This window comes from Neovison vison, chromosome 12, assembly GCF_020171115.1.
Source record: "Neovison vison isolate M4711 chromosome 12, ASM_NN_V1, whole genome shotgun sequence".
In the NCBI taxonomy this organism is placed as follows: Eukaryota; Metazoa; Chordata; class Mammalia; order Carnivora; family Mustelidae; genus Neogale; species Neogale vison.
Window position 1 is genome coordinate 11,964,221 of NC_058102.1, and position 20,432 is coordinate 11,984,652.

General features: G+C 46.1%; 1 protein-coding gene across 1 annotated transcript; it reads right to left on the minus strand.

The window, feature by feature from the left end:
* On the minus strand, nucleotides 1-14,231 carry APOL5 (apolipoprotein L5). The gene is given in 6 exon segments (XM_044228257.1): nucleotides 1-45; nucleotides 47-104; nucleotides 1,744-2,613; nucleotides 5,426-5,549; nucleotides 9,931-10,038; nucleotides 13,992-14,231. Coding segments are annotated over 6 exon segments (1,296 nt in total). The 5' UTR covers nucleotides 14,083-14,231.
* Nucleotides 14,232-20,432: the final 6,201 nt, after the last annotated feature.

Here is a 20,432-nt window from a genome sequence, read left to right on the forward strand (position 1 = left end):
CTAGAAGGTTCCCTTGGGCATCTGGACATGCTGGGGCTGGCAGAGGTAGTGCTCTCACTTCCCACCCTCGGACACTGTGTGTCTCGTGCCACCGGGTCTGCTGGCTGTTGGACACAGAGGCGCTCAGTGAGTAATTGTGTATCCACCAAGTTCATGAACGGTCCCTCTGCCCACAAATGCACACTGCCGGTGTGCACGCAGGGCTCGGCCAGGTGCCTGGCAGAGACAAAGCCCAGGAAAGCCCTGGCTTCTCTCCCCCTCCAGGGGGTAATTGCACCTTTCAGGGGCTCCCCAGCACCCTACTATCCTTGTGTCCTACCGTTGACCTCTTCCTCATTAGCTTGGCTTATCTGGGTTCTGTCCCCTTCCTAGGTCCCCAGGGCCGTTAGAGCAGAGACTGCGTCTTTTCTCAAGATGTCCTGGCCTAAGCATGTACTCCATGATGGGCATAGGTTGGGGGAGGAGGGCAAGACCCTTTAGGATATGAATCCTTGTGTTTCATAGTTTACCCCCAAATTTGCCCCAGCTTATTAAGAAGTGAGAAAAAGTACCCAAAGAGTAAAAAGTATATTAATGCAGTAGAGTAAGAAGATCTCAAACACCTCCAAGCAGTGGTTCAGTGGAACTACTGGGAGCGCCTTTAGAACTCCCCAGGTGTGGGTCATAACCCCAGTCAAGGAAATCCCAGTCCCTGAGGACACGAGGGACTGCCCCCTCATCCGTAGTCATTGAATTTTCCCAGGTGATTCCAACTTGCAGTCAAGTTTGGAAACACTCCCGGAGGCCCTGGGTCCCTGTTACGGGCTTCAGTTAACTAAAATCTGTGGAACGAACAAATGAATGAATGAATGAATAAATGAATGAATGAATGAATGAATGAATTTATAATTATGAGCCTTCACACCCTCAGCAAAGGCTGGTGCCACCCTCCCGGGGACCCCAGGAGGTGGCCTTGCTACCCAGTCCCATTCTATCCTCCCTATAAAATTAAAGAGGAGTTTTGAAATTCTCCTTTATTTCCCCAGGAATGGTTTTTACTTTTTACAGCTGGATATTTAATTGTCCCTAAAAAGGAAAGTCTAGCGGCGCCTGGGTGGCTCAGTCGGTGGGGCATCTGCCTCCAGCTCAGGTCATGGCTCTGATCCACGATCATGACCGAGCCCCGGGTCAGGCTCCCTACTCAGCGGGGAGCCTGCTCTCGGCTCTGCCTGCCGCTGCCCTGCTTGTGCTCTCTCTCTCTCTCTCTGTCAAATAAATAAAAATTTTTTTAAAAAAGAGTCTATAAATATATTTTTCAAACAAAATTCTTTTCCCAGCTCATTTGAAACGTCACCTATATCCTGGAAGGCCGCCCTCGTGTCATTCAAGACGCGCGTTGGTGGTCCCCTGCGGGGAGCCAGGCCCCGCCCGATGCTGGGGACACACGCACCCCTGCCCTCCCAGCGGGCACACCGCACGGGAAGACGGGCAGCGAGCACCTACACGAAATTTGTGATTTCTGAAGAAATTTGTGATTTCTGAAGTGTGTGGGCAGCGCTTTGAGCAAAAAAGATGGGATTCTGGAAAAAAGAGGAGGGACCTCATTTTGCAGAAGGGTGAGGTAACATCCTCTGTCTCGGCAGGAAGGACAGTTTCCAGCCTGCCTCTGTGTATGCACCTGCCTGCTGAGCACGGCCCTGGGGGGACTTCAGGAAGACCGGGACCACATCTGCCCTATGCACCCCCACACCCCTTCCTTCCTACCTCCTGCTATGGCCACCGGCTCTTCTGCCAGCCCCGCCCTGGAGGGTCTGCATGTAGCGCTTGTGGAGCTGCTTCAGCTCCTGCTCCAGCTGCCGGGCGGCCGACCTCAGCTCCTCGGCGGTCTCTGCCCTGGCCCCGTCCTCCAGGTGCTTCCAGTTCTCCAGGAGGCTTTTCACGTCATACATGAGTAGGACGCCAGCCCCAGCAGCGCCCAGCAGCCGCGCACCTCTGGTCATGGTCAGCGCGGAGGCTGTCTGCTGCCCTCCCGCCCTCCAGAAGGGGACATGGCCTGTGGCTATGAAATTTTTGACCTTAGCCATGAAGCCAGAGTTGGCTTTGGCCATCTGGTAGGCCCGAAGTCCCTTGACATGCTGAAGGGCTTGGACAAACCTATCGACACAGGTCAAAGTGGCACCGATTCCTTTCAGAGTGTCGTACGCCGCAGGGGTTTCCATCTGTATCACCTCGCTGGCTCTCTCTCGGGCTGTTGAGTTGTTTTTGTTTTCTAAGAAACTTGTCAACACGCTGGTGGCAGCTGCTGACACCCCCAGGCCCAGCCCAGCCGTTGAGAGCATCAGACTGGCCCCTCCTGTCACAGGGGACAGGGCGAAACCCAAGAGGCTCAAGACTCCGGAGACAGTGCCCGAGGAGCTGGCCACCAGGTTGATCTTGGTGAGCATCTTATGGTTGGCGTCCACTTGGTCTGCGATGGCGTGAAGCTCCTTGATGCTCTTTTCCAGCTTACGCTTCTGCAGGGGAAAGCATAAGAGAAACATCTTCTCTTCTGGCGAGAGGTCTTCCGGCATGGACACTTCCTTCCATCGGATCAACTCTTCCATCAGGATGTGGTACAGCGTGTCGGCCTCATCCCTGTGGACAGCCCAAGTCACGGAATTATTTCTCCAGCTCTGGGATGGGCTCCCCAATAAAGCTAAAACTTCTAGGTTATCTGAGTTCTCTCACGCGTTCAGGGAGCGGTGTCCTGGGTATGAAGCATCCAGACACAGGGTTCCTCTCTAGAGGTTCACCTGGGTGGGGGGTGACCTGCATGTTTACAGTGGAACAAAGTCGAAGCCATCGCTCTGTGCGTCCAGACTGGCTTGCTGGTCCACACACCCACGGACAGCTCTCGTCTGGCTGTCCAGGGGACTAATGACCTCTGTGATGAGTACAAATGACTTTTGTTATCTTCTCTTAATGACTATAGATAGGCACACGTGTGTAATTTATACATCTAGAACAGCTCGTGAGCAAGGCTATCCAGGGAAATGAGAGTCCTGACAACCGATAGAGGAGAGGGCTTGGTTTTCTGATTTTCCGTTACAAAGGGATCTACCTGGAAATCGTGACTGCTTCTGGGGAAGAGAACTGGGGAGCAGGGAACGGCGAGGGAGATTTTATTTTTGACTGTTTGCCCTTCTGCTCCTTTGAAGTTTTTGTTATCATGTGCATGTACTAGAATTAACTCCGAAAATTAACAAAACAACACTTGCAAAGAAAAAGGAGGGAGAACGTCCAAGAAGACCCCAGATATGACCTCTTTTATAGAGAAGGGCTCATCATTCGCCATTCGGTTTGATGGCGTTGTGTTATTTCGGCAAACCAGAAGTAGATTTCTAATAAGAGGGTGGTCGTGCTTAGACACGGAAGCTTCTGCTCTGTTCGCTTGTGAGCAGGAAAGTAAGTCATCTTAAGAAGTAATGAGGAAGGAAAAAATTCCTCCATTAAATTAAAATTAAAGTTAAAAAGTTCTCTCCATTAAATTAAAATTTCCCCTGTATTTTGGAGAAAAGATCACCATTATTCCATTTTCCTGTGGAATCGATTTTGTCTAGTTCCTAGAACACAAGGTTCTGCAGGCTCTGTGTTTGGGAATCACTGTTCTGAGCAAATTTGTCTTACAGGATCGGGGGCTTCCCAGGTGGTATCCCTGGACTGCGCAGGATGCCGGAAACAGCTGCCTACAGCACGTCTCAGAGTCTGACTTCTCTGACCCTTAGGTTTGTTCTCGTCCTCGTCCTACGTGAGCACCCACAACAGACCAGGCATGGGTTTAATACTGGAGAGGAGGTCTTTGGAAAAGAAGGCAGGGCTCCTGGGAAAACCACGCTGAGACCAAGCAGTCCTGAGTCCTCCAAAAAAGGGATTGTTGACGATCACTCTAGAGCCCTGGGCAAGGCCATCAGCAGCCTAAGGTAGACCAACCAATGGACCCCTGCCCAGGGAAGCAGCAGGAGCCTCCCAAAACTCCGCCCCAGCACAATGTCAAAGACTTATTCAGAGTGTTCTTTGGGACGTTTCTGTACACGTAGGAGTTGAGCCGCCCTCCAACAAGTCTTAGCACTACACAGTGCTAGAGGAGGAAGACTTTCTCAGATCGTCTGGACATAGATGGCAGAAAGGTGTCCACGCCCCTGCCACAGCGGATGGGGTGTCCAGACCACTGTCACAGAAGTACTTCGATACACCTGCAGGCTCTGAGAAGGACTGCTGCATTGGCCCTGATGCTCTCTGCCAGCCCACTGCAGGAGGAAAGTGGCCATCTGCCACGTTTGCTCCATCAGTGTGTCCAAGCCCCTGCCCCTGAGGACATTGCTGGCCCCGAGGACAAAGTGACTCTCCCTAGATGACACGCCAGTCTGTGATGAGATTTGGCTGAGAACCTGGGACTCCAGCTTCCCAGAAGCGTCTAGTTGGCCTCACCTGCTGGTCAAGGCTACTGTTCCCTTGAGAAAAAGAAAACTGTCTCTTCTGCCTTCACCAAAGGAGGGGGGACAAGCCCGTGCATAGGCACTGTGGACGCGACCTAATTCACTCGAGTCCAAGTCCATCAGCCAGCAACATGCATAAAGTGCTTTGTTCTGAGCTGCCCCAGGATCAGTGGGCCCCCGTGAGTCTGAAGACTGGAAGAGGGATGGATAGGAGAGGGAGGGAGGGAGGTACGGGGAATGGACTGTTCCCATCGTAAAAGGGCAGGCAGCTCTGGTTTGCATGTGTCAGGAAGATTTTAATAATTTAAGAGTTTAGGGTAGGCCCTGGAGCTCATTTTACAGAACCTATGGACCCTTGGGCAAAAGTAAGGACAGCCTCTCTAAAGCTGGGGCCAGGCTCTACCAGAGAGCCTAAAGGGCCGGGCAAAGGCTGTGAAAGAGGAGGCCCAGGAGTTTAGGTCCCAAAGCCTAGACGTTCTTGTGACATGAGCAAGGATGGGGAAAAGGAAGCAAATTCTGCTTCTAGGAATTCATCGGCCAATAGGTGGAGGGTCGTGGCACCTGTTAACGTGCTTACCGAAGGTTTTAAATTTGCTTTCCTACAAAAATGTTTTATGAGGATGTGTAAATGCTCCCACCCCCTTTTCTGCACATTTCTGATTGCAAAAGGAGATACATGAGACAGCACGATCCACGCTTAGCCAACTTGGTCCGAACACATTTGTATATTTCCTGCCATGAAACAGGCCACAGCTTAGTGACAGAATCTGGATATTAACAATCAGATTTCCTTCCCCAGCTCAAATATCCTGGGAGTCAGGTCGGTGCCAGATGCTGTTCTAGAGGCTGGGATTAGGTCTCTGGGTCCATCAGTCCAAATCCCCGCCTTCGTAGAACACACATTGTGGTGATTATCACCACCCCCACACACCGCCACCCCCCCCACACACACACCACTGTTCTAGGATTACCTGTCCAAACCACTTCTTGCCACTACCATCTCCCAAGCCTCTGGATGAAAGAGGATGTAGCACACTTCTTCTCTAGTCACCTTGTCCAGAAAATTTTTAATGATGCTCTGGCAAAACAGATTACCTAGTTATAACATTGTAGACAAGAAAAGCAAGGTTAGAATATCAAAAATCTTAATGTCTTGAAAATTTTTCATCATCTTGGTCTAATGATTTTAACCAAACAATTAAACTCTGATAAGACTCAGTGCTAACTAGGACCTGGTGAAACCGGTGATCTCTTGGGTTTCTGACTTGCTTTGTTACTCTACAGAAATGTTACTCGTTTTCAACGCTCCTCTGTGCTTCACTGAATGCTTGCTAATTATAATTGTCATTGAATGAATGCTTCAAGAATACATAATCTCAGGGGCTTTTCCTATTTTTTCAATACTTATTTTTCTCATTTTGGTTCCATGCCTTGTTGGGTTAGCTTGAGATCTTAAATTATTTAATTTTATGAAACGGCTGTAGCATTTCGCTATTGGCAGCTGGTTTGCCAAAACCACTCTTCATCATGCTAAGGTTTGTGTTTTATTCCTATATTAAAATATTTTTATTAGGATTATTTTCAGACTCTAAGGAGATGATCATAATTTTCCTTTTTTTAATTTATCCCATGAATATAATGTATTGTCCGCATAAATTTCCATATATCGAATTATTCCTGTATTTTCATGAAAACCTCAGTGTGGTCATTGCAGATTTTCCGTATCAATCTGCTAAAGATGTACATTCCCTATTATACTTAATATGTTCATCTTAGGGTCACAAATATCGAGGTACAGTTTTCTTTCTGTGTAATCAGAGCTTATTATTAGTGTTATATTCATTCCCTGCTCAATACATACTGTGTTTTGTGTTTCTGGGGCAATTTATACAACATGAGAATTGCTTGTTTTCTGGAAGCTTCAAAGCACTTTCAAGCTTTCTGATGTTTGCCACAGCTTCATGGGATGCTTTTGATTTTTAAAGGTTTTTAATGTGATTCATAAATGTTTCTCCTCCCTGGCCCTAGCCCTCACCCATACCTCTTCCTTTTTTGAAGATTTAAGGGGCAGTAACAAAATCCGTGATATTTCAACTTTGGTTCTCGTTTTCTGTAAACAGGTATTTCTCACGTTCTTTGAAAAGATGTTTCACAGAGGAAGAAATACAATGGCCAATAAATACATTGGCAGCCCCCCAAAATTCATATTTAGGCCACAGCAAAATACCATCTCATCGACCACTTTGGCAAAAGTTAAAAGAAAGAAAGCATCCTTGGGGCACTTGGGTGGCACAGTTGGTTAAGTGTCCAACTCTTGGTTTTGGCTCAGGTTGTGATCTTAGGGTCGTGAGATCGAGCTCTGTGTAGGGCTCCACGGCCAGCACATAGTCTGCTTGAGTTTTGTGCTCTCTCTCTCTCAAATAATCTTAAAGAAAAAAAAAGAATAAAAGTATCCCATGCTGCTGAGAAAGAGAGAAGGGACTGTGTCTTCTGACACACTTGGTTGGAGCAGGAAGTAATAACACTTTCAGAACGATGATTTGGAGTATCTCAAAACATAAATGTGCATAGGCTGAAGTTCCCATTCCTTCTCCGGAAAGTCGTCCTCCACAAACAAAATGGCTTATACACAGAGAAGCATGTGTAAGACCCTCACCAATTCCTTGCAGTGGTCAAGAGAAATGAAAACACCTAGAAATATCCATGTGGGGAGACCATCTACATTTAAACACACTAACATCAAAGAAGGACTTACAGACTTGAAAAAGAATGAACCCAATCTATATGAACCGACCTGGAAAGAGATCCAGGATTTGTTAAGTTAAAAAAAAAAAAAAGTGAAAAACATGATCTCCATTTTTAAAAAGATTATAGATGTGGTCTAGGACTAGGGGAAAATTCCGGGTGGAGGTAAATCCAGTGGAGAGCAGGCTTAGCCTGGGGGAGAGAGGCTGAGGTTGGGGTAAGGAAGACCCACCCCTCTACTTTTGGCTCATCTGTCCTACTGGACTTTTGCTACAGAAACCACATGCTTCTTTCACAATAAAAACCAGTAAAATAGGGGCGTCTGGGTGGTTTAGTTGGTTAAGTGTCTGCCTTCAGCACAGGTCATGATCCCAGGATCTTGGGAGCAAGTGCTGCGTCAGACTCCCGGCTCAGCCTGCTTCTCCCTCTCTCTCTGCCCCTCCCCCAGACTTGTGTTTGTGGACAAGTGCGCGCACGCTCTCTCTCTCTCTCTCTCTCTCTGTCAAATACATAAATAAAATCTTAAAAAAAACAAACCAGTAAAATAAAAACACCTTCGTAACAAGGCATCCTTTTTCCTCACCCACCCTGGTCATGACCAACTCTCCAGCTTGTGTGGTAAGACGTTTAGTGTAGGGAACACTGTTGAGCACGTAGTGAGACAAACAAAAGTTGGATGAATTAATGTCATTAAATATTAATATTGTCATTTAAAAAAAATCTACATGTGCCAAATTTTCCTAACCTGTTATTTTGACCTTTGGAGTAATTTTCATTACAGAGTATCTCCTATATGCAGAAAATGATTTCAATCTGATTTGTACCCAATTTAATACTCTTCACTAATTAATGTTATAGATATGAATTGCTCTTATTTATTGCCATAATTATTCCACCTTGATCTGAATCACATTGTTTTAGGTGTTCTGCTCTTTCCTTCTTTGCTCTCTTTCTAGTCCACACAGACACAATGAAGAGGTCTCAGCTGACGTGGTAAGTGCTTTTGAGTGGCAACCCATAATAGCTCCTTGAAGGTAAACATGTCTTTGCTCTCCTGTCTACACTATACCTGGTGAACAACCCATAATGGGGGCACAGTTAGAAGAAGGGCTCATCATTCATGAAACTGAATTTTTTTCTATTTAAAATTGTTGTTGAGGGGACGCCTGGGTGGCTCAGTTGGTTGGACGACTGCCTTCGGCTCAGGTCATGATCTCGGAGTCCCAGGATCGAGTCCCGCATCAGGCTCCCAGCTCCACGGGGAGTCTGCTTCTCTCTCTGCCCTTCTCCTCACTCATGCTCTCTCTCCCTGTCTCTCTCTCAAATAAATGAATAAAATCTTTAAAAAAAAAAAAATTGTTGTTGAGGGGCGCCTTGGTTGCTCAGTCGGTTAAGCATCTGCCTTCGGCTCAGGCCATGATCCCAGGGTCCTGGGATTTAGCCCCACGTTGGGCTCTCTGCTCAGTGGGGAGCCTGCTTCTCCCTCTTGCTCTGCCCCTCCCCCCCACTTGTGCTCTCTTTCTCTCAAATAAATAAATAAAATCTTTTTAAAAAGTTAAAATAAAATAAAATAAAATAAAACTGTGGTTGACTGTCTTCCGAGTCCTGGCCTAGAACAGACCTTGGAGAAATGGGGCTACCTCATTTTGCGGGGAAAAGTAAGAGTGAGTGAATGGGACCAAGGCCTGGCAGTGCTGGGTCTCCTTGACATGGACCCATATCCCTTCAGTTTTAGGAAGCCCCTCTAAGACTGTGATTTATGCAGAGGATTAAAGACAAGTTTCATGAATCTTCATATTCCATATTCCATATCATTTCTGTAGTTTAAAATGTACCTTCTGGCAGGAGAGCTCAGAACGTCAGACTACCTGGGAGGAAGCAGCCACCCTTCTCCCAAAAAGGGCTTCATACTCCTCTGGTTGGCTTAGATTCCCCAGCACTGACGGGCCTTGGCTGTGGCCACCCATCGTTCAAGAACCACACACACACACACACACACACACACACACACACACGAGCCCTCTCTCTCTCAGCTTCCTGTCTCTGCCCCCGAGGAGTGATGAACTGGCCTGTCCATCTTGCTCCCTCATCCCTCCTCAGTTGGGCGCTCCCAGTTCATCAGCCAGAGGCCAGAGCGCTCCTGAGATCTGGGTTTGAGTTTACAGGGAGAGAGAGAGGCTCTCTTGGAGTAAACCACATAATGAAATTCACTTTGCCAGGGAACACTCTGGCAAATTCTTGGGCTCTGGAGATTCAAGCCCAAGTCAGGAGATGCCATAGCCCCTTGTGCTAATATCTTCTCCAAGGACCACTGAGTGAGGGATGTGGCCAGACAGAGACCAAGTGCAGGTACGTCTGGGTTCCTGAATGCACAAATGAAAGCTGACCCCCAAACTCGCTGCACAAGCCTATCAGTTGAGGGGTGCAGGGATCAGTGGGGCTCATGCAGAGGCTGTATCTCAATCTGAATATATATTCTGATTTGGGGTTCATAAAATATGGTACTTGGAGCTTAGGGGCCCTGGATGCAATGTCTCAAATAGTAAAGGGGTTGTGAGCTGGATCTTGTGGGAAATGAGAATGAGAATGAGGTCTTAGACCCTCGCCTTCACTTTAGGACCTAGGACCACCCATACTCAGGGCCCCAGGCTACTTGCCAGTCTCCAGCATCTCCCCTTGTCGATCAAGACCGCACTGTGGTCAGAAGAATCTGAGGGAAGGGGAGTGTTACCTGAGATTCCAGGTGATGCTGTAGGCAAGGGGCTCCGACCGCTCTTTGATGCTTCTCTCACCACAGGTGAGGGTGGGTCCTGAGCCAGAAGGAAGGCAGCTTCACCTCCTAAAGAAGAAAACAGACCCCACAGTCATCCAGAGAGGCGGTGACTTCACACAGAGCTGATACCTAGGGAGTCAGACCTCAGGATTTGTAAACATATGGAATCCATGGAAGATGGTGAGCCTAGAAGGAGAAGAGAGAACCAAGAATGGAACCCCGAGAACTCCCAACATGAAAGAGGGAATTGGGGAATAAAAGGGACCACCTAAAGACTCAGAGGAACTTGCCCAAGAAGTGGAAGTAAAGAGAGGGACCCAGAAGTCTCTTTTCTCTCTCCATTATCCTGTGATGATGCTGGACTTCTGGATAAATGGATGCTGGATGAATGGATTCAGTTGTCAGCGTCTCTTGGCTGTTATTTGAAAGTAACAAGGAAAGGATGCAAACATCATCCATTAGAAATTGTGAAAATCAGGTACCATTTTTCCTGTTCTTCTAAAGGATGCCAGAAGTCAGAGAAATGAGTAGGACTTTGGCAGGAAAAGGAGAGACAATGCCAGTAATTGAAAAAAAAAAAAAAAAAAAAAGGAAAGAAAGAAAGAAAACAAAAACGAAAAGGCCCTTTTCAAGGTGAAGGGCATTCCCAAAGTGCAGAAGTAAAATCTGTCTCAAAAATAGAATAATCTGTACAGATTGGCACCAAATTTGGATTGGTTCCAAGAACCAATGGACTAAATGAAGAGACACAGTGAGTCGGGCCATATCTGTAGGAAGCAGTTTGTCCTTCAAATGGAGAGAAGAGAATCTGTACTGTGAACAATTTAAAAACTGCCTGATTCTAGCCTGGGGGAAACAGAAACAGAAACTCATGTAGAACGCCCACAGAAGAAAGAATAGTTCTGTTGGCATAGAACACAGTCCTGGCTTCTTCTTTATTTGAGTCTCCCATAAATAGTTGTTCCATGAAAACAAGTAACCGAAACAAAGTCTACATAAAAAAAATATTAACTCGACATCAAAAAAACAATCAACCCAACTGAAGAATGGGCAAAGGACTTGAGTAGATGCCTCTCCAAAGAAGACACACAAGTGGCCAATAAGCTCATGAAAAGATGTTCAACATCACTCATTGTCAGGGAAATGCAAATTAAAATCATAATGAGATACCATCTCATACCCGTTAAGAAAGGGATTATTAAACAGAAAATAACAAGTGTTGGCAGGATTGTGAAGAAGTCAGAACACTTGCACATTGCTCATGGGAATATAAAATGGCACAACCAGTGGCACTTCAGATATCCAAAAAATGAAAAATAGAATTACCATATGAACTACTGGCAATTCCGTTCCTGGGTATATATGCAAGAGAACTGGACACTGGGACTCCAGCCAATTGCCATCTTCCTGTGTTCATAGCAGCATCAGTCACAATAGCCAAAAGGGTAGAGACAACCTAGATGTCCATTGACAGATGAATGAATAAATAGAACATGTGGTATATGGAATAGATACACAGAACACATACAAGGAAATATTATTCTGCCTTCAGAAGGAGGGAAATTCTGACACATGCTATAACATGGATGAACCTTGAAGACATTAGGCTCAGTGAAATAAGCCAGACCCAAGAGACAAACATTGCTTGATTTCATTGTATGTGGTTGCTAGAGGAGTCAAGTTCATAAAGATGGGAGGTAGAAGAGTGGTCGTGGGGAGCAGTGGGGCTGGGCAAACCCCTGGGGAGTCAGTGTGTAAGGAGCACAGTTGCCATTTGGGAAGATGAGAAAGTTCTGGAGATGGCAGCCAAACAATATGAATGTACTTAATACGGCTAAACGCACATCTAAAAAGGGATGAAAATGGTCAGTTTTATGTGATGCATATTTTATGACAATAAAAAAATATATATGTTCAACATTAAACTGGAAACAGTAAAAATAAAAACAGTTACAAATAGAAACAGAAACAAATAACAGAAACAAATGGCATATAAAGAACTCTCCAGAAAGCTGTTGCCCAAAAGCTGAAGAAAATTATGAACAATTTAAAAGGAGAAAAAAAAGGGGGGGCACCTGTCGGTCGAGTGTCTGCCTCTTGCTTTTAGCTGAGGTCATGATCTCAGGATCGTGGGATTCAGCCCCACATCAGGCTCTGTGCTCAATTGGGTGTGTGCTTGGAATTCTTTCTCCCTCTCCCTCTGTCCCTCCCCTCACTCATGTGTGCCCACTCTCTCTCTCAAATAAATTAATGAATTAACTCTTTTTTAAAAAGGGAAGAAAACTGTGAACAATTACTTTGCAATTACTTTTTTTAAAGCAAGTGCTGTAGTTTCCTGTATAAGAGCAAAACAGGGATTTCAGGGCTCAGCAAGACACCAGGAGGAAATGAAGAGGAAACTGGTCAGGCTTAAGAAGGAAGAGATGAGAAAAATAAAGCATCACAAAAATAAATGTTGTCAGAATTCTCACGAAAGGGAAAAGATGTTGTTTAAAAAAAAAAGTGATCGACTAGGGTGCCTGGTGTCTCAGTCAGTTCAGCATCTGCCTTTGGCTCAGGTCATGATCCCAGGGTCCTGGGATCGAGCCTCACGTTGGGCTCCCTGCTTGGTGGGGAGCCTGCTTCTCTCTCTCCCTCTGCCCCTCCCCCTGCTCCTGCTCTCTCTCTCTCTCAAAATAAATAAATAAAATACTTAAAAAAAAAAAAGTAACCGACAATAAAGACAAAGATGAAGACAATGAGCAAAGTGAAGTGAAAACAAAGGTCAGGCAAGAATGCACTGGATAAATGCAAAACTCCAACATCTGCTAATTGGAATTCCCAAAGAAGACTAAGAAGCATGAACAGAACAAATATTTAAAGTAAAAATCCAGAGGGCGCCTGGCTGGCTCAGTCAGAAGAGAGTGTGACTCTTGATCTCGGTCGGGGTCTCAAGTTCGAGTCCCACGTTGGGATTGGAGTTGACTTAAAAATAAATCTTTAAACAAATAAAATAAAGTTAAAATTCAAGAAATCTTTCTGGACATAAAAGAGCACACCATGTCGCAGGAGAATGGCCACCGAATGGTAGTAGGCCAGAGTCTAGTAAAGCTACCAGACTCCAAAGAGAACAAAAGGACCCTGGGGCCACCAAGCACATGGACTTCAGACTTCCCATAACAGCCTCGCAGCCCAAGAGCCACGGAGCAGCACCTGCTAGCTGTTTGTGGTGATCCTGGGTCTGTGTGCGACAATTTTGCCATGCCTGTGTCCTGGGAGATTGGCATGCTATCAGTTCTTAGGAGCATGGAAAGAAACATTTTGATTCATAGTATCTTAGATTTACTTTTTAGGATTTACCCAGAAACTGATAAGCCTTCTATCTTTTTACCTCTTATTCAAAACCTACATACAGAACAATAAAAATAAAACAAAGCCTACATACACATACTTCTTACGTGTTCGTTGTAAGAAAAGCAGATACTTTAGATAAATGTCAAAAAGAGGACACAATCCCTTTTTAAAAATTTTTTTTCTTTTTTAAATTTCTTTTCAGTGTACCAGAATTCATTGTTTATGCACCAAACCCAGTGCTCCATGCAATACGTGCCCTCCATAATACCCACCACCAGGTTCACCCAACCTCCCACCCCCGCCCCTTCAAAACCCTCAGATTGATTTTCAGAATCCATGGTCTCCCATGGTTCATCTCCCCCTCCAATTTCCCCCAACTCCCTTCTCCTCTCCATCTCCCCATGACCTCCGTGTTATTTCTTATGCTCCACAAGTAAGTGAGACCATATGATAATTGACTCTCTCTGCTTGACTTACCCAACTTTTGTATCAACATGGATGGGACTGGAAGAGATTATGCTGAGTGAAATAAGATGCAATCCCTTTTGATGCCGTCGCTTGTGATGATGACGAGGCAAACTAGTATCTTAACTAGCGGAGTGTTTCACAACTTGTCCATGCATTTTCTCCCATATTGCTTCAAACCTCATTTGTAAGGTAAGCATGTTTATGTTTCTCGTACTTACTCGGGCTTCTCCTCGTGTGTGTCCAAGGGATGAGTTCAGGTTCACCAGCTCCATGGTCAGCCCACTCAGAGCTCCTACCCCGGGTCCCCATTACTGCAAGGACTTTCTCTCTAACTTTGGAATTTTAGGCAGATGAGGTGAGGCGGCTCTGAGCCGGTTTCCACGGCTCTGGGGAGCAGCTGACCCTAGTCTGCTCTACCACTTGCACAGCTAACAGTGAGCTGAGTAAATAAGTAGCCACTTATCACCAGGCTGCAGGAAGTGCATAACTATTTTGGCCCGCTCCTCCGGAAAAAACCCCAGGGAGATGGGCCCGCCTCCAGCATTGTCCTCTGCTTCCTAGAGGATTTCCACAGGGTGTCCCCTCTCCTCTGGACTGCAGGTGTGTCCCTGGGGCCTGCTGTTAAGTGATGGGGGGGTTGTAGGTCCATCGGTCCTGGAGATGGAGGTCATCAGGCTGGTCCCAGCCCGAGCTCCCCCTGTTGCTCTCTCGCTTAGGAGAGTGAGCCCTTCTCTGAGGGAAGGTTATTTATTTTTGTGGATGGGGCAGAAGAAGTCGAGGGGCAGAAGAAGTCGGGACCGGGGTTCGGTGCGGAGAGCCCCTCGTCCCGGGAAACGGGGCGCGGCCGGAAAGGGATGCCAGAATCTCTTACCATGAGTAAATATTTGGACTTACTTAAATCTAGTAAAAAGAAGTGAAGATAGGAAGAGGAGAATTTACTTTTAAGTTATTGAAAATATGTGCAGTGTTCTCAATATGTAGGGATGTAAGGGAAGGGGCAGGGAGGTGCAGAACGTGTGCAGAGGAGTGGAAACGGGGTGCTCTCCCTGCTCCCGCATCCCCGTGTTCCTCCCTCCTGCACTCGGTGTCTCCAGAGCCCATTACAACAACACTGCAGAAGGCATCCTTTCGGATCCGGATACCTTTTCCTTCTTGGAGCCCATCAGAGGAGACCAGCCAGACCCCTTGGCTCATTCTCTGACCACATTTCCTTGTCTTCCCTCCCCAGAACCTCTTTGCCCCCAGCCCTGTTTCTGCGGATTGCACAGAGTCAGGAGTAGACCCTGAGGTAGATTGCCTGGGTTCAAATGCAAGGCTTTCCCATTTACTTGCTGTGTGTCCTTGGGTAAGTGAATTAACCTCTCTGTACCTGTGTGCTCGTCTTGAAAATGGGAGAAGGACATATGGGTGATTTGTCAAAGGGAGAAATAACTCTGGAAAACCTGAGATCATATTACAGATTACTGGCATTCTGTTGGCTCTGGTGGTCTTACCATTGCCCATTTCAGCTTTTCTCCTCCGGCCCTGCCCTGCTCTGCCCCTGCCCTGGGGCTTCCATGGAAGGAATGTGCACTGTGTGGGGTGTCCTCCTTCGTCGTCTCTGCCAGCTCTCCATCACTCCTCTGGGACCCGCCAGTTTCCTCCTCAGACAGACTGCACCGCGGTGCGCGGCAGCAAAGGAAGAAACAGCTTTACTCCTTCTACTAAAGTCTCCAGGCTCCGGGCTGTCTCTAAGCTCCTGTTACATAAATGGGCCAGAGGTGCCTCTGCCTGTTGGGCCCGGCTTGTTTATTTCTCCACTGTGGACTGAGACCCATTAGCTCCAAAGCCCACTGGCACTGAACTTGAATTTTTACACATCCAGTGATTTTTAAAATAGCCCAGACAGGCCAATTTTTCACCATTTAGGGCCCGCCTGCTTCGTATGCCCTGTGAAGCCTCGCCAGACAGCTGTGATCTATCGACAACATGGGATCTTGCTGTTAGAAGACCCCAAGCAGCTGCTGGAGATCTCTGACTCAGATGCCACCCCCCAACTTCCTGCCCTGCCTTGCCGCTGCCAGCCCCTCCCCCTCCCTTCCCCCACGCCCTGTCCCCTTGCCCTCTTCCTCTCCTGCCCATTGGCCATGAGGCTCCACCAAACAAATACTTAAAGTCATGTGATAAAATCCAAATAAAAACTTAATAAACTAGAAATAGAAGGAAAAACTATCCATAAACATATCAGAAACCAACAGCAAAATCACACATGAACATAAGACATGAAGGGGTAAAACCCCAAAAGAATGTTTTTCACAATGTTGGGTCCATAAAGGCCATTCAGAGCACGGCATGAAAGCCAGGTACTAGCCAAGTTCAATGACAAACGAGGTTCTGATGAATACGTGTGTGGCACATTTCATCTCCAGCTGCTGACAGCTTTAATGAACGCCACCTGGTTTAATCAGGAAAGTAACACAGAGAAGAACGTGAGCCACCTCAGGACTAGAGAGAAAGAAATCCATCCGGAGACACCCAGAATCAGGGACAACAGACCCAGGATCCCCTGAGAAGTGGGCTGGCGGTGGCCCAGCTCAGCGCTGCAACCTTGCTGGGACCTCGCCCATGGATAGCTCCGGATGCTGACGGAGCTGCTGCTGTCCCCAGCGCATGTTCTGGATGGTTCTCCCAAGGAGAAGTCTCCTGCGGGTACAGCTGCCTGGGGGACTCTGCATTGAGAGAGCCAGAACGAGTATCTGATCTCCGCGGTGGAAGCCAGTCTCTCCAGCCCAAGGATGATCACGCAGGGAACCGCGCCCAACAGGGGAAAAGTGTCCGAGAGGCAGGAAGATGAACAAATGTCCACCAGAGCCAAAGCCTTTGCACACAGGCACGCACGCACGAACACAGGCATGTACGCGTGAACACAGGCACGCACGCATGCACACCCTGACATAAACAAATTCGCAGAAAAAACGTGAAATGTTTTCCTTTTATATGCTGCTCTTATGCCTCATACAAACAAAAAGGTGATCAAGACACATCAGTTACTTTGTCCAGCTCCAAACCAGCTTCTAGTTCCAGCCCAGAGCAGAGCACCTGTGTCCACTCTGGCTTCTGACTGAGAAGGTGAGTTCGTGGTTCACAGGCTGGGCAGCCAGATGTTTTGCAACGTCCACTAGGGTCAGTTTTGGTTTCCTTTCCTCCTCCCCCTCCTCCTCCCTCTTTTCCCTTTCCTTCTCTCTCTCTCTCTCTCTCTCTCCCCCCTTTCCTTCCCTCCCTCCACAGGGTGATCACGAGTGCTCTCTCAGAGATATCAGAGAACTCTGTCTTGCTCAAGAAGACAAAACACAAGATAGCTCAGAAAACGAACAAAAATGCCCTGTTCCGGTCTCATTCTCTTGCCTTTCTCATCTTTAGGAACTAAGAAAACAAGGAATTCCCAAGTCCGCTGGGCTTCAGTATCCCCTGATGCTTCAGTCTGGCTCCCTGTGGGGTGGGGGGTGGGGGTCCTGCCTGCTCCCTGGGGGGAGCCCCTCAGTGGTGGTCAATCACATGGGCTGTAGGAAGAATCCTTTTTTTTTTTTTTTTAAGATTTTATTTATTTATTTGATAGACAGAAATCACAAGTAGGCAGAGAGGCAGGCGAGAGAGAAGGAGGAAGCAGGCTCCCCGCCAAGCAGAGAGCCCAATGCGGGGCTTGATCCCAGGACCCTGAGATCATGACCTGAGCCGAAGGCAGAGGCTTTAACCCACTGAGCCACCCAGGCGCCCAGGAAGAGTCCATTTTTTAAAAAAGATTATTTATTTATTTGAGAGAGAGAGAGAGAGCAAGCATGTGAGCTGGGAGAGGGGCAGAGGGAGAGAGAGAATCTCCAGTGAGCACGAAGCCCAATGTGGGACTCGATCCCCCAACCCTGAGATCATGACCTGAGCCGAACCCAAGAGTCAGACGTTCAACCGACTGAGCCATCCAGAAGCCTTGGGAAGAATCAGTTTCTGTTTCAGAATATTTCCTCAAGTCCTCATTTTGAAAAGATACTTTCACAGAGTATCAAATCCTAGGTTGACAGTTTTCTTTCAGTGCACTGAAGTCATCATCCTAATACTAGCAACGCCTCAATAAATACTTCATCTGCTCCCTACGATTCGGTCCCCTACAGCTGGAAGGGCCATGTGGGCAGTTTGGGCCAATGAAATATGAGCTGAAAATACATGGGTCATTCCAGATCAGAACAGTGAGTAGCCCAGGAGTGAGTTTCTGGCTGTGGAAAATAATTTTTCACTCTTTGCAGATGATACAATATAATTTGCTAGCCCATCCTCCTACTACAACTTGATATATTGATGTATTTGTAGAAAATCCAAAAGAACTGACTGGCAAGCCATTAGAATTAATAATGAATTTAGTAAAATTACTGGATATAAGGTCAGTATGCAGAAGTCAGTTGCATTTCTTTATACTAAGAAACAAACAAAAATGGATAAAATAAACAACTTACAATGACATTAGAATGCACCACCAAATACCTAAGGAGATAGCCAGCAAAAAGGTCAAGATCTCTACACTGAAATTACAAAGCATTGCTGTAGTAAATGAAAGACTTAAGTAAGGGCACCTGGGTGGCTCAGTGGGTTAAGCCTCTGCCTTTGACTCAGGTCATAATCTCAGGGTCCTGGGATTGAGCCCCACTTCAAACTCTCTGCTCAGTGGGGAGCCTTCTTCCCCTTCTCTCTCTGCCTGCCTCTCTGCCTACTTGTGATCTCTCTCTCTCTCTGCCAAATAAATAAATAAAATCTTTTTCTTAAAAAAAGGAAAGACTTAAGTAAGTGGGGAGATACCAGGATTGAAACAGTCAATATTATTAAGAGGCTAATGCTTTCTAAATTGATCTATAGATTTGGGGCTCCTGTGTGTTTCAGTTGGTTAAGTGTCCAACTCTTGGTTTCAGCTCTGGTTGTGATCTCACCGGTTGTGAGATTGAGCCCCACGTTGGGCTCCATGCTCCGAGTGGGGTCTGCTTGAAGATTCTCTCCTTCTGCATCTCTCCCCACTTGCACATGCTCTCTCTCTAACAAACAAATAAATCTTTAAAAAAAATAAATTTATCTATAGATTCAATGCAATCTTAAGAAAAAGATCCCAGCAGGTGTTTTGTTGAAATGGACAAGCTAATTCTAAAAGTTACATGGAAAAACAAAGGCCCTAGAATAATAAAGATCATCTTGAGAAAGGATGAGTTCAAAGACTTGCACAACCAGACATCACAGTTTACTGTAAAGCTACAGTATTGCACAAAGCTAAACAAACAGACCAAAGGAACAAACTGTGTAATTTCCACAGGTCTATTTGCCTAACCTTGGGTTGTTAAGATGATCTTTTCAACCAATTGGCTATCATATGGGAAAAAAAGTGAATCTCAATTCTTTCCTTGCATCATACCTACAGAATTATGGATGTCAATGATAAAGTAAAACATGAAAACTTGTAGGAAAAAAACCCCAAGAGGCTATGTTCATGACCTTGGGATATGCAAATATTATATATGAGATAAAAACCACAGATAACAGAAAAAAGTTGAAACTTGGACTTGACCTAAATTAAGAACTTCTGAACATTAAAATATACCAGTAAGAGTACAGCCAATTTCATAGCAGCATTATTCAAGGTAGCCAAAAAGTGGAAGCAATCCACTTGTCTACCAACGGATGGATGGGTAAATAAAATGTGGTCCATACAGACATATTATTCAGCCTTCAGAAGGAATGAAATTCTGGCACGTGTTACAACATGGATGAACCTTGAAGACATTATGCTCAGTGATCATAAAAGACAAATACCACAGGGTTCCACTCATATGAGTTACCCAGAGTAGTCAAATTTACAGAGGCAGAAGATATGATGGTGGGTGCCACAGGCTGGAGAGATAGCAGAAAGGAGTGTTGATGTTCAATCAGCACAGAGTTTCAGTTTTGCAAGATGGAAAAGCTTTTATTTATTTTTTATTTTTTTATTAACATATGATATATTATTAGCCCCAGGGGTACAGATCTGTGAATTGCCAGGTTTATGCACTTCACAGCACTCACCATAGCACATACTATCCCCAATGTCCATAACCCCACCACCTTCTCCCTATCCCCCTCTCCCCGGCAACCCTCAGTTTGTTTTGTGAGATTAAGAGTCTCTTATGGTTTGTCTCCCTCCCGATCCCATCTTGTTTCATTTATTCTTTTCCTGCCCCCCAACCTGCCCCACGTTGCACCTCTACTTCCTCATAGCAGGGAGATCATATGATAGTTGTCTTTCTCCGGTTGACTTATTTCGCTAAACACAATACCCTCTAGTTCCATCCACATCGTCACAAATGGCAAAATTTCATTTCTTTTGATGGCTGCATAGTATTCCATTGTTTGTGTATATACACACACACACACACACACACCACCTCTTTTTTATCCATTCATCTGTTGATGGACATCTAGGTTCTTTCCATAGTTTGGCTATTGTAGACATTGCTGTTATAAACATTTGGGTGCACGTGCTCCTTCAGATCACTACATTTGTATCTTTAGGGTAAATACCCAGTAGTGCAATTGCTGGGTCGTAGGGTAGCTCAATTTTCAACTTTTTGAGGAACTTCCATGCTGTTTTCCAGAGTGGTTGCACCAGCTTGCAT